At 40.8% G+C, this 25,275-nt stretch overlaps 1 protein-coding gene across 5 annotated transcripts in view; it reads left to right on the top strand.

Moving 5' to 3' along the window:
- The window catches only part of agap3 (ArfGAP with GTPase domain, ankyrin repeat and PH domain 3), a 162,385-nt gene that overhangs the window by 79,111 nt on the left and 57,999 nt on the right, over positions 1 to 25,275 (top strand). For 4 of the 5 annotated variants that reach the window (XR_007569092.1, XR_007569093.1, XR_007569091.1 and 1 more), the window contains exons 4-9: positions 4,996 to 5,081; positions 9,086 to 9,227; positions 9,769 to 9,903; positions 16,741 to 16,868; positions 17,141 to 17,296; positions 22,603 to 22,686. Coding sequence is in view for 2 of the 5 variants with exons in the window: in XM_050032859.1 (XP_049888816.1) it covers positions 4,996 to 5,081; positions 9,086 to 9,227; positions 9,769 to 9,903; positions 16,741 to 16,868; positions 17,141 to 17,296; positions 22,603 to 22,686 (731 nt within the window). In the remaining 3 variants the exon portion in view is untranslated. Of the gene's footprint in view, positions 1 to 4,995; positions 5,082 to 9,085; positions 9,228 to 9,768; positions 9,904 to 16,740; positions 16,869 to 17,140; positions 17,297 to 20,292; positions 21,462 to 22,602; positions 22,687 to 25,275 lie in introns of those variants that run through there. The other variant, XM_050032861.1, reaches the window with a different exon arrangement.

Below are 25,275 nucleotides of genomic sequence, written 5' to 3'. Positions count from 1 at the left end.
TAGGTGTGAATGTGAGTGTGAATGGTTGTTTGTCTCTATGTGTCAGCCCTGCGATAGTCTGGCGACCTGTCCAGGGTGTACCCTGCCTCTCGGCCAATGTCAGCTGGGATAGGGTCCAACCCCCCCGCGACCCTCAAGAGGATGAAGCGGTTAGAAGATGAATGAATGATGCAGTAAGAGTATTTTGGGGTACTTTTATAGTACTTTTCTATGAAAAATGACTCAAACCGAATACTCGACTACTAAAATAGTCACCTATTATTTTAATAGTCGATTAGTCATTGATTAGTCGACTAATCGTTGCAGCCCTATTCTGGACTGAATATAAATAAAATGCACTATGGATTGTTAGTGCAACGATATTGTAAGGGTGTCTTGTTAACACATGAGGGTTGGGCACATGTAAGTGTGCATGACACCATATAAAAAGTCAATCAAATCAATCATATACAGTATCGACACAAATATGCAGTGTTCCTTAATATGTACAGTGTCAATACAAATGTGCAATTTATGCAACAAGTGTTTCATCGGCCAGGGGTTTTTAGGATTTTAGAATTTTAGTTTAGGAAGGTCTTTTCCAGTGAGGCACCCTTTGCCACTTTAATCCGCTCTCTAAGATTTAAAATTCAGATATTCCTGAATCTATCAGCAGAATCATAATGAGAATGCCCCCTTCTGGCCTGAAAGGTAAGTCCTCCTCTCATAAATCCACAAAGACGTCGGCGAACCCAGAGTTAACTGATTATCTTTGAGGGCTTTGCAGTGTTTCATTTTGGTGTAATTATAGTGAGGATGAGACATGAAGCGCATAATTAGTTTCTGGCATTTCGCTGCACCGGGGGAGAAAAATCCTCATAGCTTAATTAGTCCTTGAGAAATCAATAGTGGGAATGCTGGAAACACAGAACCAGCATTGTTGCTGTAATCAAGGAAATATGTCGGCTCAGATATGTGCATGTGTCCCTTTACATTGCTGCGAGTCGCTGTGATACAACATACCTGTCTCATAATTAGCAGCTGCTCAGGCTCTCTGTGTGGTTTTTTTTTATGTGCTTTAACACTGGCTTTACTCCAGATTGGGTATTTGCATTGCAGAAGCATTGCCCAGCAGAGGAAGGTTCAGCGATGGCTGTTTCTTCAGTGTTTTGTTCCTGGGCTTTTGCTATGATATCTGAAAAAAGGTACTGGGGTGTGTTGCCATGGCAACACCGGATGGAGCTCCGTTGGATTGTGGCTCTGTGTCAAGGTCTAAGCCTCCGTGTAAGCAGAGTATGCTTACTGCGTGTTAACCGTGCCTACCAACTTACCGTCTCTCTGTAGGCTGTCTGCAAGGTTATTAGTCGCCTCTTTTTGTGTGAGGGTGAGCAACACATTCAGATAATGCATAATTGCTTTTCATCATGATGTAGAAAAGTGTTATGGTGAAAGAGGTTTGGTCGTCTGCCTCATTTATTCACAGCACCTGCTTTTTTTTTCTCCTTTGGATGCATTGTATTGGCTCAGCTCTAAATAAAGGCAACAGCATCCTGGATGATTACGTAACTGATATGTTTACTTCAAATTCCACCCATGTTTTCAGCAGAGCCGTATGCTTTCATTACAGATACTGATTTCAGAGAGACTTTCCATAATCGGTTCTGGCGTATGCACGAGCTGCCAAGCTCCACACAAACTCTGTATTCTGATAAATCTTTGGTTTGCTGTATCGTTCTGATCCAGTCTTTCTGCTGTGTAATGAGATCCTGCTCATCTTCCTCCCCATTTTAAACAGGATTCAGAGACATACAGACACATAGTTTCTCAGTCCTTTGTCTGAATCTCCAAAGCTCTGTGACTTGAGTTAAAAAAAAAAAAAGCTGGCTGGTGGTACGTGAATCTCTCTCTCTCTCTGTTACACAACCAGCATCCAGCAGGCCTTCAGAGCCTGTGCAAAAGGCTGGGAGAATCCCCTATTTGCCAAGCAGGCTAAAGTGGACTTAACAGGGTGGAAGTGTGGCTCAAGTGGATATGTATTGCTTGCTGAGACAGGAATACTGTCCGCCTATTAAAAATTACAGGGCCCGGCTACTGTATGGCCCTCACAGCTCCTCTGTGATGTAAGATCTGAAGTTCCTGATATGCAGGTTGCACAGTGTGATCTCACTCTATTATGTAATCATATGAGTATCTCAGCTAACATGTCTGCTTTTGAAACTCCTAGAAAGCTGATAAGTGTAACAGGTGTACTTCTTTCCTGAGTGCACATCTTCTCTCTTCAGCGCCAATTGTTTGATACATTTCATGATCATTCCTAGACCTTTTTTAAATTTGTGCATTATTCAATTTCGGTCAAATTGCTTCCAGCATATTTTGGTATTCATAAGGCAGTGTTTTCACTCCCAGGGACATCTCTAGCCTCACAACTTTCTCATTTGAATGTTTTTAATCTCCACAGGATCGCAAACCATTCAAATGATATGCAGAATCTAATTTACTGCGCAGTTCTCCCATTGATCTCTTCTTTATCTGCAGCCAGCCTCGCTAGCGGCAAGGAATATGCATTTCTATTAGAGGAGAAATAAAGAAAAGGAGAGGGAATCTCAAGGCTGCACGGGGGCTAAGTGTTAGCTCCTCACTACTCTCCTGTGGACATGGTGTGACCTGAGGCGCACCAGTTAGAATAACGGCCAGTTTTTTTAATCTCCCATCACTTCCTTTCCTTTCTCTTTGCTAAAATTACTCTCCTTGTCTTATCATTTTATTGCAAAGTGTAATGAGTTATGGTAATGCTGTGAAAACCAATCTTCCAAACCGCTGTAGCTCATGCAGAGAAGTGATGGACTGAACGTGCAGCCTGATAGTGTTTGTGAACTTAAAGTTGGGTCTTTCCAGGACTTGTGGCAGTGCAGTGACAGTGGCACTGAACCTGTTCCCTCAGCAGCTGTGCATTAGACACGCTAAATGGCAATTTCTCGCCCACATAATTGGCTCTAGAGAGGCCTGGTTTCCTGTCGGCGTATGATCCTAACAGCAACACATTCAGGGGGTCTAAATTGAGAACTGCACTTAGACTCATACACATCCTACCAAACTTTCATGAGCCATGTCAAGCTGTGATTTGATAGTAAATTTGGTATGTGGAACAGGGTTGTGCCTCATCATATTGTTCATAAGAATTTGGTTATTATTTCTGATATGATACTGAATAGAATTGTATTGTGATAATGGCAATATTCCAGCTTGTGGACATGATGTCAAACTGTTTTGCACAACCACAACAAGCATGGCTGAAAGCAAAAGTGCATCCAACTAAGCTTGTTTACGTTAATCACTGTCCTGAGTTCACGTCAACTCAAAATGGAGGACGATCCCGGAGTCTGTCTATCCTCTGGAGATAGTTCGGTTACAGTAGGGTAGATTTGGAACAGACTATCATCTGCAACATATGCCACAAAACGACTGCTGCTAAAGGTAGCAGTACCACTAATCTGTTTCATAACTTAAAACTCCACCCGGTGCAAAACACAACAGTCAAGCTGCAGCCTCCACCTCGAAAAAGACGGTCAAACTAGCCCCTGTGTTGTTTTAGGGTATGCCTATGTAATGTGCAGGAACTGTTTTCCTTTTGTACATAGAAAAAGAATTGTAGAATCTGTCTGTTTTGGATTATGGGGATGTTAAATAGGGAAAGGCTGCTGCCTCTACACTGACATAAATAGTGGTTGTCTATCACTCAGCCCTAAGGTTCATAACAAATGATTGTTGCAGCACCCATCGCTGCCACCGTAAGCGAAAGGTTGGCTGGCCACATTTTGGTGTGCAGCGGGAGCAGCATTGGTATTTGCTCATACATAAAGCTTTGGTGCAGATTCTTCCACCTTATATTTCGTCCCTTTTAACTCAGACCTCACATAACCTTGGTACTCGTTCACAGAATAGGTTGTCATTCTCTTACAGTGCACCTTATACATGGGATACTCTGCACACGACCTTAAACTTGGACACTCTGCCACCTTTATGGCTGTTTTAATGCCGTATTTCTGATCTTGTTTTAATTGAATGTAAATGCTTTTAACTGTACATCTACACTTTAGCGTATTTATCACACTGTATTGGTACTTTAAGAGATCATTTCAGATTTAATTTCTGTTTTAATTGATATGCATGATGGTTCTTTGCTTGCTTAGTGATTGTTTTTAATGTATTTATCCATGCTCTGCATCAAAATGATGGTCTCCTTCAATTGATTTCCCAAGTCGTATATAAAGGTTTGAATGAATGAATGATTTACAGTAAGAGCGTGCAGAAGTGACCTCAATATAAAAGTGGCTTTCCGGTTAACGTGAATTTCACATTCATTGAATAAACCAGTCAGTCTATCAATAATAAATAAATAAATAAATGAAAATACTTGAATATATAAAACAATACATATTGAATAAAACATAACATGAATAATAATTAAACAGAATAACACGACTGCCTGCAAACTGTTTCTCCGAGAGAGAAAAAAATTGAATTTCAAATGTGTGAATAATTAGTCAAACTTAATAACAAAGAATACATTTCTGACATTAGACTGACAGTGCACCACTTTAAAGTGTCACTCAGTAAATATTGGGACATTCTGATGTGGAGTGTTAAAATTAAAGCCCTCTAAAATGTCATACACAAATTATCAGATACATCAGAGTTAAGTCAGTTATATTATTCTACAGAAAATATATAAATATCAAAATATACATATAGTATATATTGCAGCGTAGCCAAAAAATATGGAGCTGGGTTTATTATTAACAGCCAGCCCTAATCCAGAACATCCTCATTGTTTGTTATGATTAATGAGTGTGAAATGTGTCTTGGAAAACCCCTGTTTGTCAGTTATTATATCCTAAGAAAGACATTTTTCCTGTATCATTTTATACCAGCACTAAACCAGTCTTTACATGTCATAAGAAAGATCCTGAAACAGTCTCTTTCATAATAAATAATTCATAAATGTCTCTTTCTCAGGTGGACGGTTTAAGAAAGAAATAGTGGTGGATGGACAGAGCTACCTACTTCTGATCAGAGATGAAGGAGGACCTCCAGAATCACAGGTAAGAGTGTTGACCCTGAAAAAAAAAAAACGTCTCTTGACTCTTTAAGCTGCGAGGTGAGTCAGACAGAAACCGTCGGCAAACTGTCACGCAGACGGGAACTGTTTAGAGACAGACCATTACTTCTCTGCAGGACTGTTTGGAGCAGCGTGACAGCTCTCGGTGGTTGTTCTAGCAGAAGCACTTAAGGGGCAGCAACAGATCAATGAGTAAGCCCAGCCAAAATAATGTTTGTGGTCAAAGGGGCAAGGCAGCACCTAATCGCCCTGTTAGTATGGGAAATATGAAAAGTAATGGAGCTGCTGTTTTGTCCAGTGTGGGCTTCAGTAAGAGAACGTGCGATTGATATTGTCACACAGACTCTCTGTGATGCTTTTCCAATCAAAGTAAATTAAGAAAGCTTCCTGATAATACAGCTTTGTGTAATGTACTAAACATGAAGGCATGTTTTATGCTACGTCATCCAGTCTGGGTTTTCTAAAGGCAAACAGTCAGTGATTCATCCAAACATTCATCTTGGTATCATGCTGTCAAGTTTTGGAAAGTCTTGAAACTCCTTTGAAAGTCTTAATCTGCAAGTAACTAGTAACTAAAACTGTCAAACAAGTTCTCCAATGAGAACAATATTTTTTTCACTCCCGTGGCTGCTTCCAGATGCAGCAGACGGCTGTTTGTCACCAAAAAGCTCTGATAAGCCCAAAGTATGCTGCTACCTACCAGCGCCAAGCGGCACATAGACAAAGCTGGCGGCTACCTGGTGGACATAGTGGAGCATTTTGCTGCTAACAGAGCCAGACTTTTCCCTGAGGAGTTGGTGGAGAGCACAACAGAGATGAAAAAAAAAAAAAAAGAGTGAATGTTGGACTTCCATTTGTCTGGTGGTCAGAAACACGACTCTGAATGAATGCTAATGTTGCTCTGTCTAGATGTGTGAATATGCTGTAACATGGATACAACACTGGTGTGTTCTCAGCCATTTTGTGAAGCTCACAAGTAGCCGAAACATTTGTTAATGCAAAAGAAGATATACTTTATTAATCCCCAAGAGGAAATTCAACTTTTTTTTACTCTGTTGTAATCCACATTTTGTCTAGCTGTGGACTCAAACCAGAGACCCTCCGGTTCTCAAGCCAAGTCATTATAGACTGAGCTACTGCCGCCCCAAAGGCATGTTTAAGCACAGTGCTTGAGTAATTGTGCACAGTTACTTCCCACTACTAGAAATACAAAGCATCTGCCTTAGGAGTCTTTTATCTTCTCCTCTTTTTTATTAGCAAAGAATAATGTACATTCATATACCACATACTTACTACTACTTGTTCATACTTGTATTTTGGGTTCCTCTGTTTACATGCTTTAATGTTAAAGACACTTTATACAGGGCGCCCGGTGGCTCACCTGGTGGAGAGGGCGTCCTGTGTGCTGGGATTGTGTCCTTGCCTCAGCGGCTGCGGGTTTGACTCCAACCCTTGCCCTTCGCTGCATGTCATCCCCTCTCGCTCCCCGCTTCACGCTGAAATAAAGGCAAAATATAATAATCTTTTAACACTTTGAAGACAGGTGCTGGAACACCTGTCTTCACTTTCTGTTTTAGCGCCTGTTTCTGTTAGCACCCCTCTCGAAAAGCCAAGTCTGCTCTGATTGGTCAGCATTTCCAGGTCTTCCGTATCTTGGTGTCTCTACACCATCATTGCAGCCAGGAATGACTGTAAGGGAGTGTAGCGAGTACTTTCTACCTCGAAAATTCACCAATAAATTTTTCTAAACCAAAATCTTAACAACACGTCATGTGCAGCAGGATGGTACATAAGGGTGACATGACACTGTCACAACTATGCCATGACAATCATGAGCTTGTCATAAACAATATGTACATGTCATAAACATTTATGACTGCTGTCATTAAGTGTCATTCGGTTTTTGTAATGACAAGTTGACATTGTTTGGGTTGTCTTGATTATGACAACTTGACATTGTTTGGGTTGTCTTGATTATGACAACTTGACATTGATCAAAGTGACATTACCAGAAGTTGTCTTTGTCATAACAATAATAATCATATGTCAACATGTCATAAACACAAAAAGAGGTGCATTTCTTGTTAATGTCAAGTTGTTATGACAAAGACAACCCAAACAATGTCAACTTGTCATAAACGTTTATGACATGTACATAATGTTTATGACAAGTTCATCACTGTGTCATGTCACTCTTATGTAGATACCTTCAAGTAAAGTGTTACCCAGCAGGACTATGATCTGAAACTGGGGAGAAATTAACAACATCAGCAACCAAGATTATGTTTCCCTGACATTAGCATGTAGCTACATGTAGCAGTGTATGCTATGTAATGTAAACACTTGGAGTAATGTGCCTGGAGTAGATGACCTTATAAAGAAATATGTCATCAGCTTGTCTCAAAAGTATAAATGCAACATTGGAAAGCGAGTATTCAGAACGGTCTTTGCTCCCAGGATTGCTTTTACAAATGTTTACCTCATAATCTGAAACATTTGCAATGAACATCCGACAGAAAATAAGGCAAAGCATAACAAGTCCCCTTTAAGTATGAAGTCTTATGTAACTTCTGTTTCTTAAAATAAACTTAAATAGATTCAGCAAGGGATTCCAAAGGAGGAGATTTAATAAACAGATTCAATGAATTGTTAACAAACCCCAACCCTGAGAAACTCCAACTGACTTGCTCGTGGTTTAATTTACAAGATTCAATGTTTCTGGTTACTTGTGAGCTCAGTGTGAATCCGCCATGCGTTTCCATTAGCTGCTACTGATACCTGGCTTGGCAAAGCCCCCGATATACGCCTGCATTACGCTCAGTGGGATTAGGGACTAGAAATGAGTCCGGTTCAGTTGTCAGCTGCCTGTATAATTAGTGGCATAATTAAAGGCCTCCATTATGTTCACGCTCACAGGAGGCTGAGCAGAGTTGTGGCTTTGGAGGCTTGATTTGCCATTCATCCCCTATGGGGGGCTGGGCGAGGTGCGAAAGCTGAATGGAGACGAGGGCAGTACAGGGGAATAGTTATCACTTGATTGTCACTGCTGGCACTACTCTGGGTTCTGCTTAGCCTCTTTCCGACAATGAATGGTGATTAGGATTGATTTCCTCAGCTCAGGGGAAACCTATCTCCCCCTGTTCGATCATAAACTGCGCTGGGGTTGTGGATGTATATGATGCAGTAAATACGAAGATTCCAAGATTATGAAAGCAGTGGGAATACAGGAGACAGATAAGGATGCAGTAGTAGTGTTTAATCATTCACTTTCAACTCACCTAATACTGATTCTTCGCCTGAAAACAAGATACTCATTGTATTATAGCTGTTGCTACACTGCCCCCTTCTGTCTGTATGTGTGAACTGCAGGTAGAAGTTCAGCAACTCATAACAGTAATAATGTCTGCTTGTAAGATACATAGCCTATTTCAGAAACCCATTATAATAACAAACTGTATTCATTAAAGACTTGTTTTAAGACGTATAAATATTTAAAATAATTTGTGTGTCATATACTTTCCTCTCAAAAAGTTAAACTACCTTGTTAAAAGTTCTTGGATATACATCTCTCTCTCCTATAGAGTCCATGAATATGCTAATTTTATTTAAAAAGTTTTAACTACTACACGGATAATCTATCCTACTGTACTGAAAGGGCCATTCTCTGTTCTCTGTTAATGTGTGCTGGAGTTTTCAAGTTTCCACATCAGACTTGCATATTGGATGGTGATTGGCTTGTGATGTGAAGTAGTTGCTAGTTTGCACACGTCTTAAGCTGAGAACACTCCAGTAGATCAATGTGGAAACAACCCTCCAGTGTCGAACTCGGCACATGCATCATTCTGTGGAGTGAAGCTCCAACATCCAGGAAAAATAACAATAAGCTAAACACATTCTCAAGAGGAGGGAGGTGAATGTTCTTGCAATAACGAGGCAGCTTCTATACCACAGTGCTCCAACATAGTATCACCTCTGCTCTGTCCTCAGTTCGCCACCTGGGTGGATGCGGTGGTTTTCGTCTTTAGCCTGGAGGATGAGATCAGCTTCCAGACAGTCTACAATTACTTCTTGCGCCTATCCAACTACAGGAACACAGCTGAGGTCCCCATGGTCCTCGTTGGAACACAAGGTGTTTGCCCTACATCTGACATGTATACGTTTTGTCAAGATATTGCTCGCTCCATAATGAAAAGTACTCTATGTTCTAACATTGTCTTCACATCTAAAAAACATGAGTACAGCATCAGTTTGACATATTCTGTATTCTTGTTGCTGTCAACAATCTCTGTGAAAAAGACCAACTTAATTCATACTAACAAATTCTGTCTGTGTAGCAAAAGCCTGATATATGGTAGTTAATTTCTGTGTGTAGTGGAGCTCCTTTGAAACACATCAATGAGCCACACTGTCGCACCGGGTGATGAACATGAGTTTATTTTTAGTCAGTCCTACATACACCTTCCTGCTGCCGGAAATACCCCCCTTGCACATCAAATGTGTATTACTCCGCAGCTGGAAATAGTTCCCAACAAAATAATGTATTTACTCCAGTTTTAGCATCATTTGTTAAAAACTACAGTGCCCAGCTGTTTTAGGAAGTTACTTATGTTCAGAATGAAAGTATATGTTTGTGTTTGAGTAATACCTTTTCTCTCATCATGTTCTCTTAGATGCAATCAGTGCTGCCAACCCCAGAGTGATCGACGACTCACGGGCCAGAAAGTTGTCAAACGACCTGAAGCGCTGCACGTATTATGAGACCTGCTCCACCTATGGCCTCAATGTGGAGAGAGTCTTCCAGGACGGTGAGAGGGGAGCCAAAAAGGTGGAAGTGGGTTAGACAGGATGTAAAAGGTGCAACATGAACATGATGATGATTACTAGTTAACCCCCAACTGGCATAAAAGACATACTGGATAAGCTGACCGCCCTGAACGGTCAGGGTTAAACAATAAAGCCCACTTTAGACCAAAGATTCACAACAAGATGAAACCGTTTTAGAACGTTGCGGAGAAAGGTTGCAGCGGTGTGAAATGGTCATCTGAGCTCAACTCAAGCCGGCTGATGATGTCACCTGCAGCTCAGCTGGTCAAATCTCCAGCGGCTGGTTTCAGAACGTAAAGCTCATCACCTGTTTCTACAGCTAGTCGGCTTGTAGTGAAGTCACTAGTCAGGTCAAAATGACCGCAGACGGCTCGTTACCTTGCCCTTATGCCCCACTCTCACACACACACACACACACACACACACACACACACACACACACACACACATTCTTATTGACTGATTAAATGGCGCTTGTTATCTATATTATTGTGGCGTATGTATTATGAATACAGTCCATCTGATGCTCGTTTTGGTTCTGTTTTTCACCCTGTCATCGCTACTACAAATGCAGCTACAGTCAGTATCTCACTGTCACTATTCTCATTCATATTTTAAGAAGCTACAAGTTATATTCAGCCACAAAATAAGCCTGAAAGGCTGCAAATCAGAACGGAAGTACAGAGAGTTGTTGCATAGAGATGATACACTGTCTCATCTAGTTGTGTTGTTGTGAACCAGCAGGTTTTAAAATGTTGCAGAATGGCACATTGCAAGTACTTCTTTGTTTCAACTCGTCATCGCAAGTCTTTGGTCTAAACTGGGCTTCAGGATTGCCCGATTGCTCAGGGCAAATAAAATGCCATGTCAGGCTAGTAAATCTATCAACTCACTTGCTCAATCAGGCTAGTGATAAAAAAGTAAACCCATCATGTTTTCCAGAGATGATGGCTCTGTTGAGAGTTGCACACAGTTGCACATTGGGCACTGGTGCCAAAATGGCGACGGGTAAAGACAAAGATGATGAGCTGATTTCACAAGCGAGTGTTTCAGTTGTCCTCGAAACAGAAGTTTAGTTGGGTGGCGCTAGAAGGTGTTGCACAGTTTGCTGCAAGTCTGAAATCAAGGCAGATAAAACAGGGTCATTTTCATGACTGTTAACTTTATTATAATAATAATAATAATAATAATGATAATAATAAACTTAATTTGTGTAGCACTTATCAAAACACAGTTACAAAGTGCTTTATGGGACAAATACAGTAGTATACACCATCAAGATAAAACCAGCAATAAAAACACTGAACACAGGCCAAATCCAGAGAAAGCAGTGTGTGATAAAAATAAATAGCTAATAAAATTGATTAAAGAAGGATAGAAACTAAACACACAACAGATTTACTGTAAAAGTTTAGTCTTGAGTCCTTACTCTCTGTTATTTAATAAACACTAATAAATAAAACAATTGCAGCCAAGAGCAAGAAAAAATTGACTTTGGGCAAGTACATTTCTGACCCATTTGCTCAACTAGTGAAGTTAAAATCAAGAAACCTTTGCGTTAAATCCTGACTGTAAACACTGGCTTTGATTGGCATTGTTTTTACTAGACTTGAAACGATTAGTCCGTTGACAAAACATGAATCTGGAACTATTTTTAAAATCAGTTAATTGTTGAGGCAGTTTGTAAAACATAACGTCACACTTAACAAATTAAAAACATCAGCCTGGGCTTTGGGAAATTGTGGTGGGAATTTTTGAATATTCTTTGACATTTATAGACAAAACAATTAACAATTTATCAATTAAATGATCTGCAGATTAATCTGCAATGAATAATTTGTTGGTTGCAGCCTTAGTTGTCACTTTATCAACTCATGCCTCACTCAAGGCAAACACAAAGGCTGTGTTTATTAATTGAGATCAAAATTATTCTGAGCCACATCTCAGACTGACAAATTACAATCTGATAAATTTGACGGGAAGACTGGAGGATTTTGTGAAGATTACTTGAATGAACAAATAAGCAGTGTTTTGTGTGAATGGCGCGAACACCACTCAGACGCAGGGTCTTTTCACCTTCTTCCCATTTTAGGAAAAAGTGATTAAATTAGGTCTGAGGTGATTTACTGATTTGCTCCTCTGACAAATCATTATATCACCTTGATAATATCGGAGCAATATTTTTCTTTTTGGCCAGCTCGAGTCACTGTGTTAAACATGAGTAAAATTTGTATTAAAATTCACCCTCTTCACTTCTTGCTGGTTGTAAAGTGCTTCAGGCTGTTCATGAGTTATTGCTAGCAACATGCATAAATGCCTGTACATGCTTGAATCACTCAGAGACTTGTACACGCATATTAATATGCTTTATGCTGTGTGCTCAGCAGCTATGATTGGCAGCATACTCTGTGAACAGTAGAGGAGCATTAATAGGCTCACCTCCATTAATGATACATAAAGCAGGCATGTTCAATTAAACTGATTTGTCCAACACTACAATTATTAATCATGGGAGCTGAAATCATTTTGTAGAATTGCATACAAATGTGGAACTCTAAGCTAGAGACGATTTAATATTCAGTTGTGTACACATGGTGAAATACCCTCTTAACGTCTCTTAAAGGTATCTGGAAAGTCTGAGTTTTTCCCCTGAATCCATAATTGAAGTCATGAAACTGTCGTTTGGAAACTCGGCTGCTTCAACTCTGGCACATTATCCCCTAAGGCTGCAGCTCCTTTGAAAGCCTGTCATCCCTCCACAAAACATCTGAATATGTAACACAGCGTTCACTTTGCATTTCATTGGCTTGGTGCACAGGCACGTTGTCTTCCCTCCCTGCCTTAATTGCTTCCTGAAGCCCAATTTGAAATAATTAAAAGAGATGAAGGAGTGCTGGCTGTCTGGAGATGTCGCTCTGTGTCACCCTTGCCTTCTCTCTGTATTTGCCATGCTGCAGCAGGCAGCCGGGCGTTGTGGTCCCAGCTGTCAGCACAACTTCAAATCATCTCTTTCCCTCAGTGCTAATTCACATCACGCAGCCGTGAACATCACCTCCCTCCCTCCCTTCTTCTCGGTCCACCCAGTCCCTCACTCAAGTGTGCCGTGAATTAAATGACAGGTTGCACCAATTGCATGGAAAATCACGTTGTTCAGATGGTGACAATAGTCTCATTTGGCTAACATCACTCTGTAGAGCTCAGTGAATGACACAAAAAAAATTGCAAGCATCATTTTGTATGATTGCTTTTCTTGGAAATAGAGGTGCCTTTTTTTTCCCCTGAGGAGATATGTTTGAGCCACCTTGCAGTATGTTGCTCATTACCTGACTGGAAAACAAATGGCCCGAGGTGTTTGTGATAATGTGCTCATATGCCTCTTCATCTGGCTGGAATTAGCTTTGCTTACTTTGTTGAGCTTTATTTGATTAATATGGTGTTCTGTTTATAAAGAAACAACAGAAAATGAGTGTTTTTCCTCTGTTGTTTTCAAGACTGTGTTGACATGTCCCAACACAATTCCTGTGTGTAAACCTGCAGACATCATAACGCCATAGTCGCCCTTAGTTGTGTTTGCTCACATCTACAGCAGTCTGACATTAAAGGGGACCTGTTATACTCTTTTAAGGTTCATCCTTGTATTTTGGGTTTTTACTAGAACATGTTTACATGCTTTAATGGTCAAAGAATACTTAGTGTTTCTTATCCTGTCTGTGCTGGAACACCTGTATAAGCTCCTTGTCTTAGATGCTCCGTTTTTGCGCCTGTCTCTTTAAGACCTGAAAAAGCCCAGTCTGCTGTGATTGGTCAGTGTTTCCAGGTCTTCCACATCCCTGCACTGTCATTGCAGCCAGGAGAATGACTGAGGCACATTTTTAACCATGTAAAAACACCAATAAAAGCTACTAAACACAACCGGACATGTTCAAACAGGAATATGATCCAAAATCAGGGAGAAATTAACAACGTATTCCCCTGACGTTAGCATGTAGCTCCACGTAGCAGTGTGTATGACGTAAACACTTGCAGTAACGTGCCTGGCGCAGAGGACCATACAAAGATATCTGTCATAAGCTGACATCAGTTTGTCTCACCAATAGATAAAAACTTTGGAAACGGTCTGAAGGTTTTTGCTCACATGGATTACTCCTCCTTACTTTTACCTCTTATTTTGAACTTTGGCCACATTTAATATGAATATCCAACACTAACAATAAATTCATGAAAGGAAATAAGGAAAAGCATAATTACAGTGTCTTGTGTTCTCTGTTAGCTCACAAGAAAATGTAGAAAATGAGGCAGTCTGACCTTTTTTGATGTTGGAATGACATTTTCCCACATATTTTTAATATGCAGGGCAGGCTGAAGATTACACTCTGAACTGACAGTGGGTACAGATAAATGTGTATTCTTACCTCTGATATCTTGTAGGAGTGAGCCCTTAAATCAGGTTTTGGCAGATTCTCATATTGATGAACCCAGTGGTTCCCAACTGATCCAGCCACAGGGTCTAGATTTCTCCTCAGTCATTAGTCCAGGGTCCACACAGTTTAATACATTCAGCATCATACTTGCGTTTGGCCATGCCGTCGAGCTAGTTTGCTGTCTCTGTTAAGCAGCTGTCTGTTAGTCACTCACTCCACAGCAGGAAACTGCACTTCAAAATAAACCCTGTGCCAGAAATTCACTGTACTTCAAAGTAAAGTGTGTTTTTAACAAACTTGGACTAGTGACCTACTTTTGGACTGCGACCCACCAGTTGGGAACCACTGGATTAAGCAGCAAAAAGCACGCACATCCACGAACAAAATTGTGCAGGTGCTGAGCTCAAAAATGTGGAAAACTGAAAAGGTAAAGAAAAGCTCGCACACTGCAGGGCTTCTATTCAATGCAATTTATTCAATCAGTGAAGTGACGACGTTTCGAGCCACCGCTCTTCACTGAATTAACCCATAAGAAGTAGCCTGGTGTCAGAACTATGTGTAATGGACACAAACTCTGAACACATTACATGGTGGGGGGCAAGAAATGTCTTAAAACTATATGCTGGCAACATAAAAACAAAGCTACGGCAAAGTCATTAAGAATCATTTGTTGCGGTGGGCACATGAATTGTGTTGAGGTTGGGTCAGACAAATATGGACTTTCAGCCAGGAGATCGCCGTTTGTGTCCCTTGTAAAACCAAATGTTGTTACGTGATTTTACGGGTTTTTATGGAGTACTTCATGCAGGTACTTTATGTAACTATGCAAAGCACATAGTGAGTGGCAGACCCGGCCACAGATGTCACAAGTGTAGGCAACATTCTGTGATGTTGTGTAACCTTCAAACAGCTGTTTTACAACATTAATCACATTAATTTGAAACTGCGATTGTTCGTAATTGACTTTGCATCAGCATTGTTTTTGTGTTTTGTGCCACGAAATTTTCACACACTTTGTGCCCGCCACCATGTAATGCTTTGTTAAGATGTTGTGTCCAGATCACGCGTTTCTGTGAGACCGTGTTGTTAGAACAAAACTCCAACAGTTACCAAACAAAATATTGAATAGAATTGAATAGTTTCTGGGAGGATGCACTGTTGAATTTTTATACCTGTAACGTTCTGAGGAGGTTGACAAATAACTCGTATAACAAGAAATTAATTAAACATCTGTCTTCATGGCTCCAGTTAAGTAAGGAAATATGTTGTTTGGAACTGACCCTTTAAATGATAACATGTGATGAGCATATCCCAAAGTAAGAGGACTGACCTTTAACTCAGAATTACTTGCGACTGTAACACGCTGATTCAGACATAAACCAAGAACTTCTTGATCTCTGATATGTTTATATTTTTAGAACTGTTATTTTGATATTTAGTGAGTAGAGCAACCGCCTGTTTCTCCACAGCGTCGTGATTTCTGGCTTCACATTCACCACATTCATTTGTCATAAGAGCAAAAGGCAATCCGAGTCTTTAGGAAACCGAGATACTGAATGGATGAATGAATGAACTTTATTTATATAGCACCTTTCATGCACAAAGTGCTTTACGATTCAGCAGCAGAGACAAACATTCAAGGAGAAATCAGAGGAATAAATGAATTAATCAATCAATAATTAATCAAGTAATAAAAATATTAAGAATATTAAAAACAGATAGCTGCTAGTTATAGGCTATATATTTAGGAGATATGTTTTGAGTCGTTTAAAACCGTCCACTGAGCCAGTAAGTCTAAAAGAAGCAAACAGTTAAAAGAGCAGCTGTGGAGGATCTCAGGGTTCATGGAGGGACATAAGGTGGTTATATAGGAGGGGGCGATGCCATTAAGAGCCTGAAAAACCAATAGTAGGATTTTTAAATCAATTCTAAAAGATACTAGGAGCCGGTCTCTCTTTTTAGTTTTTGTTAAAACCCTGGCAGCAGCAGCAGCGTTCTGAATGATCTGTAGTTTTGCAATGGCAGTGTATAGGTCTCTTACTTGAGGTCGTGTTTGTGTGGTCTGCACATTTAAAGGAAGGTGGTTGCTGAAAACATCTTTATTTCAGCCACTTAGGTTGGTTAAAAGTGTCCAATCTACGACCCAAGACTAGCGGGTGCTTATTATTTGATTATGTAGCATTTAATTATAGCTGGTACAAGTAGTTACTCTCACTTCTAGAGAAGTGTTAGTCTCAGAAAGCGACTTGCAGAAGCACATCTACGATTCTGGTTTCTGTGTTCTATGTTGCTTCATTAACCAGCCCCCCAAAAACTCTCTGAGGTATTTATATCAGGAAGAATTTGACAGGATTAATGAACAATCTGTCACTGAGTCTCTGCCACTCTCTTCTCCAGTTGCCCAGAAGGTTGTGGCCATGAGGAAAAAGCAGCAGCTCTCTATTGGTCCATGCAAATCTCTCCCCAATTCTCCCAGCCACTCATCAGTCCCCGCCGCATCCATCCCCTCTGTTCACATTAACCAGGTAAGATCCAAATCATCAAAGACGGCACGCTGTTTAACTGCTGATCGTGTCGTTGTTTTATTACAAATAACAGCTTTCTGATGTTATTTAAAGAAGTCTCCCACATGCTCTGTTTATGTAATTCTTCTCAGAATCATAACTTCTTGTCTCAGTGTGGAAATGTCCCTCATTACAAAGACTCTCTGACTTTCAGTCTCTCCATCTCTCCGTCTCTCTTCCTGCCCTCCTTCCTCTCATTCTGTCGGTTCCTCTTAATCTCTCTCGCTCCCCAGGCGGCCAATGGTGGGGGTGCATTCAGCGACTACTCCTCCTCTGTTCCCTCCACCCCCAGCATAAGTCAGCGGGAGATGCGCATTGAGACCATCGCTGCCTCCAACACGCCCACGCCCATCCGCAAGCAGTCAAAGCGCCGCTCCAACATTTTCACAGTAAGTATGCGACAGCTGATGCAAAGCAACACCCACTCACACTACTAGGAGGCATGTTGCCAAGCACACTTTGTCCACCAGAGGGAGACAGGTAGCTCGAAAATGCATCAAAAGCCACCTCTCCTGCCTCCGATGCAGGCAAAGAAAGCGTCTTGTTCACACAGCACAATGGGCAAAGGAGAAACAGACTAAATAGAAATTATATTAGATCCCCGAAATGCTCCAAAAGAATAAACCCTTCTTTCAAAGCAAATATCAAAGATAAGCACTGTGGAAAAAAAACAAATCGTCTTTTCATGTCCTTTTTCTTTTTCTAATTGGATGTAGTAAGTGCGCATGGATTAAGTTTCTCATCTCACCCATAACAAGCTAGGCCCTCTGCACTGTCTAAATCTTTGACCTCCCCTTCCCCTACCCCTCTTATTTTTACTAGATCCTTTCTTTGCAGTGACTTCCCTTTTGGGCAGAGACGGCAGCAACAAACCGCCAATGCCACTTCTCCTGCCCGGCCAAGCTAAACTAAAAGTCCGAGCCAGCCAATGCCCTGTTTACACGCTGCTAATAACGCATGCCAGCACCCTCCAACGCCCCAGCTCCAGATAGAAATGCTCACCCAACCACTAATCATCTCGCTGAGTCTAGACAACTCCCTCACCCCACATCTACTTTGGCCCAAATCCGGTCTCGACCACCAAGATTCACTACCACACCAGTATCCCCCGACCCTTGTCTGCCTGCTCTTTACCCCGTGTCCTGTCGTATTTGCCCTCTGCTCTAACCAATAGCATATGTGTGCACTAACCACTCTAATTTCCTTAGCTGTCCAAAGCTTGTCTTTTACTTGTAGCCTCTGCCCTCTTCTTCTGCCCAGCCTGCTCCCCCCTTTCCTCCTCTCTCTTCCCTCCTACACCAGCCTTCTTCTTTGCTGCTAAGCCTTTCCTAATCTCACGTAGCCAGACCTCTGCCTCTCCGAGCTCAGGGAGGTCTGCAGGGTCTGTCTTTCTCTCTTCTTCTCTTTTTTTTTTTTTCCAACCAAAACTAGTGTTGTTGTTGTACAAATCAATGAAATAATTCCACAGAGAGCTTGTTTGTACCTCCAGAAAAAGCCAACGTGTGTGTTTTCAGAATGCCTGACTCAGCTCTTCCAAAGGTTTCAATTTTTCTCCCAAGTTTTCGTTTCTCCAGAACTTTATGAGCATCATGAGACAGAGATTGGGCTACGTGAGATGACTTCTTTCCTTACTCCTCCCTCTGCCCTTCCCCACTTCTAAAATGTCCCTTCTCCTCCACCTGTCTTCCTCCCCCTTCACCTCTTTCCTCTGTTCCCCTCTGACCCCTGTCTCCTACCTTCTCTCCCCCATCTCTTTCTAACTAACTCCTTCTCCAACCTCCCTATCTGTCTCCTCCCTCCTCTATTTCTCCTACCGCCTTTACCCTGTTACCCCAGCTGCTGTGGGAGCCGCAGGCTTTTTGTGGCCTCCGAGCAGTACAGGCTGTGTGCTAGCTCCCCTTGTTGTCTCCCTTCCCCCCCTGCTAGGTAGTGACTAACCATGTCCACCAGAGAAATGAGCCTCTCCCCGTCCGCGTCATGGAGATGCCGAAGCACGCCACCTACCCAGTGTGGGTGCCGGAGTGGCAAGCCGAGCGGGAGTTTCAGCTCATGACCTTCTGAGGAGCAGCGAGCCGAGGGTGGGAGGAGTGAGGGAGGGTGAGGGAGGAAAGAAGGAGGAGGATGAGGAAACGGAGGAGGAGGAGGAGGAGAAGGAGGAGGAGGGGACGGAAAGTTAACGGGGCGATGTCGACATATCTTCAGTGACACTTGAAGAGTGCGATGGGCTCAGGAGAGGAAGACTCGCAGTGCCGACCTTTTTTTTTTTGCCATTTTACAAAACAACAGAAAGAGAAAAATATTTCATCGACGCAACAGTATGGAGGATGTCCCTTTCCTAGCTTTGTCCGTTTTAAAAACAAATTGACATCTGTGTTACAAAGTTCCCTCAAAGTCCTGCTACTCACTGATAGACGGCAGGCTGCCACTCAGAACGCCTGTCATGTTTTCTAGCCACACTCTTGTAAGTAGTACATTTTATGTTAATTTTGGGAGTTTCAAGTGAAGTAACAGTGAAAGAAAATATGCCTTAATGTCATCAGTAGACAAGCTTTGACGGATCAATATCAGAATCACTTCACGTACAAGGTATTTTGTTCTGATATTACAGAGAAAATTGCTGCAAGTGATTCATCTTGTCCAGTTGTAATCAGATATAAAAGTAATACTTGTGGCGCTGGCATTGGGACTCTTGTAATTAAGAAAAATCCTTTGCAATGTGTTTATTGAGCTAACAGTGTTGAAGAGTAAACAGAATTTGGGTTCAGATTGTTAAACCCAAGTTAAATCTGACTACAAAAACATCAGACATAGTTGATTAGAAAAAAACCCTTAAAATAGATTAATCTTTTTTATAATATATTGGTTGTTTTTTGTTTTTTTTTAAGTAAGTGAATGAAACTCAAAGCTTTACTACAGAAGATCGTGTCACTCCGTCTTTTCACCGCCCTCACAAACCAATTTCACCAACCACAGTCATCTCAAGCAAGTCTTTGCCATAACTGTCCTCGGCCACTAGGTGTCAGCACAGTACACATTATTCTTTCCTAGTGCTTCCATGGTCAATAACTCTGAACGATCTGTTTTGTAATCTGTCTGTGGTTTTTCCTGACGTCTTCAGGCTGTCTGTCCCTTTTTGTGTTGAAAAGCACACTGTTTAGGAGTTTAAACGAATACTACGGCATTTTTTATACTTAATTCCATCCCACCTACTCACCCATATTCATTTGATGCATTTATTAATGTCCGCCATTCGTTGTTCCCCATTCCATGTTTTTAAGTCCCTTGACTTGTCACTGGATCTCCACGTATGAAATAAAAAACATAACCAAAACAAACAAAGAAAAAAAAAAAATAACCATTTGACACTGTTTTTCAATATTTGCAGATTTGTGCTTCTGTTTCCAACCTTTCTTCAACAAAAAGGGCTTTCCAACTCCTTCCGAATTAGAAGAGCATGACGGTTTAAATAAAAGAGTCCCCCTGCTTTGCCAGTCATGATAGAGAGGAGATTATTTATTGAGGACTTTGAGCTTGTGGCTGCTTTACCCTCGGTGCTTTAGCGCATTCAGGGTAATGCATAGAACTTGCACTAAACGGAAACCATAGGACTTTGCGTCTAACGCAGCCTAAAGTCGAGTCCATTTGAGTGTTTGAGCGCACTCAAAGTAGACTGTCAAATATCACGAAGTGAGACAGACTGTAGGGACTCTTCTGGAAATGCCCCGTCCACCCCTGCCCGCACCCCCCACCCCCCAAACTTTCATTCAGACATCCCATATGAAAACACGCTGTACAGTCAAGTCACTCTTGGAACTGTTATCCAGCCACCCAAAGGACACAACCTTTCCTTACATGACATCACACTGCCTTTTGCCATAAATGAGGACTCAAGGACTAGAGGTGCCAAGTTGTTTTTGTTCTTCCTTTTAGATTTTCCTACATTCATTTGGTCCGTTTTTATTTGATTCCTTCTTATTTTCCAGGGAGTATTGAATGGAATTGAAAATGTGGTATAAATGTATTCTCACAGAGGTATTTTAGATTAGAGTAATTTGGGGATATTTTATGAAGGCCTTCATAAAAATCAGGTTAGAGTGTGAGGGTGTTGAGGTATTACAGAGAGAGATTATACTGAAAGTTGCCAACAAATGACACTGGGTTGCACCGACTTGTATGAATGTAGTTAATCTTAATGTTTGTTTTCCTTTTTATTTATTTTTGCACATTCAATTGTCTTTTATTCATTGATTTCTTTTCGTTTTCTTCAGTTTTAGGTTTGGTACAGAGATTATGAACTCTTGCATAATCGCTTTTCTATCATGAACGGATTGACGAAAAATATAGACTGCTGTATATCTTGTATTGTATTTTATTTACAATGGTACTCTATAAAAAGTACATACATATAAGGAGTATATGAAATAATGCCTTTATTGTTCATCCTATATTTTGTGGGAACTGCAATGTTTGGCTCAATCTGTTGAATATTTTGAAGTGAATTTGTGACTTGCTTTGTATGGTGTCTGTATAGAAGCTAAACAAGTCATCATTAAAAAAGAATAAAATGTTGGAAAAAATATAAACATCAGAGTTGGTTTACTTGAACTCAAGACTCTACCTCCTCTCCATTGATGACTGGACATTTCTCATGTTCTGAATGAGACCATACACAATCATGTCTGTCCCTACCTGTATCACATCTCTTTATTTGTTTTGGGGTGGGAAGGTTATTTTTTTTATTATTATTTATTTTCCTGTAAAGTTATATTTACTGTCTAACCATTTTCCCTTCACAGGTACGACCAGAAACTTGAAATGTGCATTCATTTTTACTTTTCTGACTGTTTGATATTTGCACAATTATTTTACGTCCCTCCAGGTTTTGCAGGTCAAAGGTCGGAGGAAACTTCTTTAACTTAAGTCTCCTGTAAAATAACCATTTTCCCTTTTCTCCCTTTAACCTGTTATGACCTTTAACATATTTACCGTGCAACAAAAGCCCTTATCAGTGCGACTATGCTAAAGGCACAGCCGAAGCTACACTGGTATAGTAGCAGGTGGTCTGCAGGTCCACTAAGGGCCCGCTCTGGGTCTCACACAGAGGGAAGGATCCCCCAAAGGGTTTCAGGGCTGAGTCATGACTCAATGTGTGGTCGTCCTTGGTCTCCTCTGTGTTGAGATGTGTCTAGTGTGGTCTTGGTTTGGTCTCTTTTTTAATTTTTATTTTTTTCCTTTTTAAACTTGCACGTCGGTGTTACTGCTGTTTGTTCCGCTGGTCTGCTTGTCTGTTAATTTCGAGCTTCTTTTGAGACTTTTATTTTGCAACGTCGAGTTTCTCCACAAATACTGCAAAGTGCTCAAAACACCAAAACCCTCACCTGCCCACCCCCCTCCTCCTGACCCCCAGTCTCTTTCTCTTTCCCTCACACACACACACACACACCCCAACATACACAACTACGCCCCAAAACCTCACCTCACGCCCCACATCTCCCTCTCTGCTTTGCCATCAGTGTGTCGCTTCAGTTGCTGNTCCTCCTGCCCCCAGTCTCTTTCTCTTTCCCTCACACACACACACACACCCCAACATACACAACTACGCCCCAAAACCTCACCTCACGCCCCACATCTCCCTCTCTGCTTTGCCATCAGTGTGTCGCTTCAGTTGCTGACTGACTTTCTTGTTTTCTTGCAGTCACGGAAAGCCAGTGAACAAGCAAAGAGCGTTGACAGTAAAACAGACAGCATAGGCAGTGGGAGGGCCATACCTATCAAACAGGTAAGCTGTCTTCCTCATTTGTACACTACATTTCTCATAGTTACCTGGGTAAGTATGATCTTTTAAACTTTGTTTTTCTTTTATGTCCTTTTCCAAGTGCACCAGTTCACATCCTAGCATTTAGACAGTCAAGTACAGCATGACAGGAATCCATCTTTGTAGAAAAAGTGTCCAGCAAGGCTGCTGAATGAAGTCTGGGACACGTCCTCTGACCCCATGAAAGCTTCGGGGTATGACACGTGTAGTGTAACTGGAGCTGCAGTGTTGGAGGATTACAGCAGACGGCGCTAGAAACAAAGGGATGATGTCCTTTCAGGTGCTCTGTGGGTGCAAAGTTCTGCTGACAGAACTTTTTAGGTACACTCGAATGGATGGTGGCGGATAAGCCCTTGTTTGCGGTCTTGTTTTTTTTAAGACCTTTTCAATAATTGCAGACTTGTAATTCTCACCCATATCCTATTTTTGGTATGAAATATATTCTGACTGCAGACACCTCAGTGAAACAAATGAATCACCCCTATGTTCTATTATAGTGCGCCAGCTATTGAGCCTTTCAGCAAGTGCAGACCTTTCACTACGCATGTGTTGTACCCACATTATGACTTTGATTTGCAGTCTTGCTGTCATATATTTCACTGTTATTTCAGTCTGAGTCCATTGAGTTTGTCTCTTTCCTCCATTTTATAGTCGTCATTTATCTAGCAATCAGTAGAGGTATGCGTAATGTGTATCTTTGGTCTTTGCCAACTACATTTTGAGGTGGTTCTCCAACAAAAAACAACACAGGATCCATTGGGATGGCAGTTTGCATTATTTTTTCAATCTCTTTTATATCTTGCAAAAAACCCTGCATTGCACACTGTCCCAGAAGATGTGGGAATGGTCTCCAGTTATCCCACATTTCCTCCAACATAAAGCTAATACTGAACCTCAGTGGTGAGGAGTGCACTGAAAATCTGTGCTCAAGTAAAACCCTGGTTAATAAATTACTCAAAGTACAAGTTACCTTACATTTTAATGTCTTTCAGGATGTGTGTGCCAGTGCAAAATAATGACAAAACAGCATTTGTTGATAAAACTGTTGTTTTTTAATGAATTAATAACCATAACCGCTTTTAATGAGGATTAATACATGTAAAAGTGTCACAGATGTCTAGCTATAAGATGAGTTAATGTCATTATCATAGCATCAAAGATTAACACATGAAAAATTAACCTTCAGAAAACTAACATTAGCTAGTTAGATACATTTTTGTATGTTTAAGATTTTGGTGTAGAAAATGTGGTCAGAAATTGTTGCTGAAACCTGCCTCTTGTTCATCATCACATCGTGGTCAAAAGACAGGTGGTGCCGCTTTTCTTTCAGGCAGCTGGAAACTTGGCATCTGCAGTAGAGGTGCTCCTGTGTGTTCCCCACCATACACTCAAGCTCAATATTTACAGAAGGATAGTTTAACTCTTGTAAGAAGTGTAGTAAAATAAAATGTAGATGACTGGCTCAAAAATATATACTTTCGTAAAACGTAGAAGTACAAGTTCCTTTAAAGAAAACAACTTTTTTATCTTGCGTTACTTGTAATGCGTTACCACCAGCCCAGCTGAGCCTTTATAAAACACTGAAACTGTCAGTGAAGTCCTGAAAATCTGATTTTTATCTTTCAATTGAACTCTTTCTGTCTGATAATAATACTCCTATGGCTACTACTCATACAGACATTCTCCCAATCCCTGCCCTCAGTTATTTTATTTAATTCCCATTTCTTGGCAAGTTGTTTTCTAGTCTGATCTCTTTTGTGTCATTACATATGACATGCTGTGTGTTAAAGATTTAATGTCAGTGTATGCATCATAGAGTTCAACACTGTGATTTGGGCAGAGTCATGTGTTGCTGTAACCACTAGATGGCGACGCAACACAGCCTAACAAATTACCTCAGCAGCCCTCGAGTGCAGCTGAGTACCAGAGAGAAGAAGGCTGAGGGTTTAGATATAACACTAGGAAGGTTATTAGCAAAGAAACATCTTAAGTTTGTGTTAATCATCAACCTTTCTCTTTAAAAATATGTAGGTTTGTACATTTTAAAGGCACAATCTGACCTCAGTAATTGCAGGTAAATTGTCAGATTAAAGAGTTTGTAATGAAAATAACTATTTCTTTTTTCGTCGAATGACCATAACTGAAAATAAATATCTGTTTTAGTTGTGTGTACGTAAACACAACCACTGTAAGCAGACGTAGTTATTGTGCGTTAGGCGATGTATTCAGACTCATGTCAGTCAGTTTTGGAAATATGATTTCAATCATGTGATCATAATAATCTTACATTTGGATCACGGATGCACCGTTTAATATAAAACCATTCAGTCCCAGTGGAAATGTTATTGTTATTATTGCTCATAATTGTGTGTGGGTAGTATTTTTGCATGAAAGTTCATTCATGCGTATTCATATAATCAACTTTGACAGCTGATGATGAGCTGAAAATTTCATTAGATGTCCCAACAGATGTAATTTTCTTTACTCTGACTCTTTTTTTTTCCAAGGTAATTTCACATTCACTTACATTATGCTCTATTAAATACTATAGAC

This window comes from Epinephelus moara, chromosome 21, assembly GCF_006386435.1.
Source record: "Epinephelus moara isolate mb chromosome 21, YSFRI_EMoa_1.0, whole genome shotgun sequence".
NCBI classification, from domain to species: Eukaryota; Metazoa; Chordata; class Actinopteri; order Perciformes; family Serranidae; genus Epinephelus; species Epinephelus moara.
The sequence above is the reverse complement of the archived record's forward strand: the minus strand, read 5'-3'. Positions and strand labels throughout refer to the sequence as shown.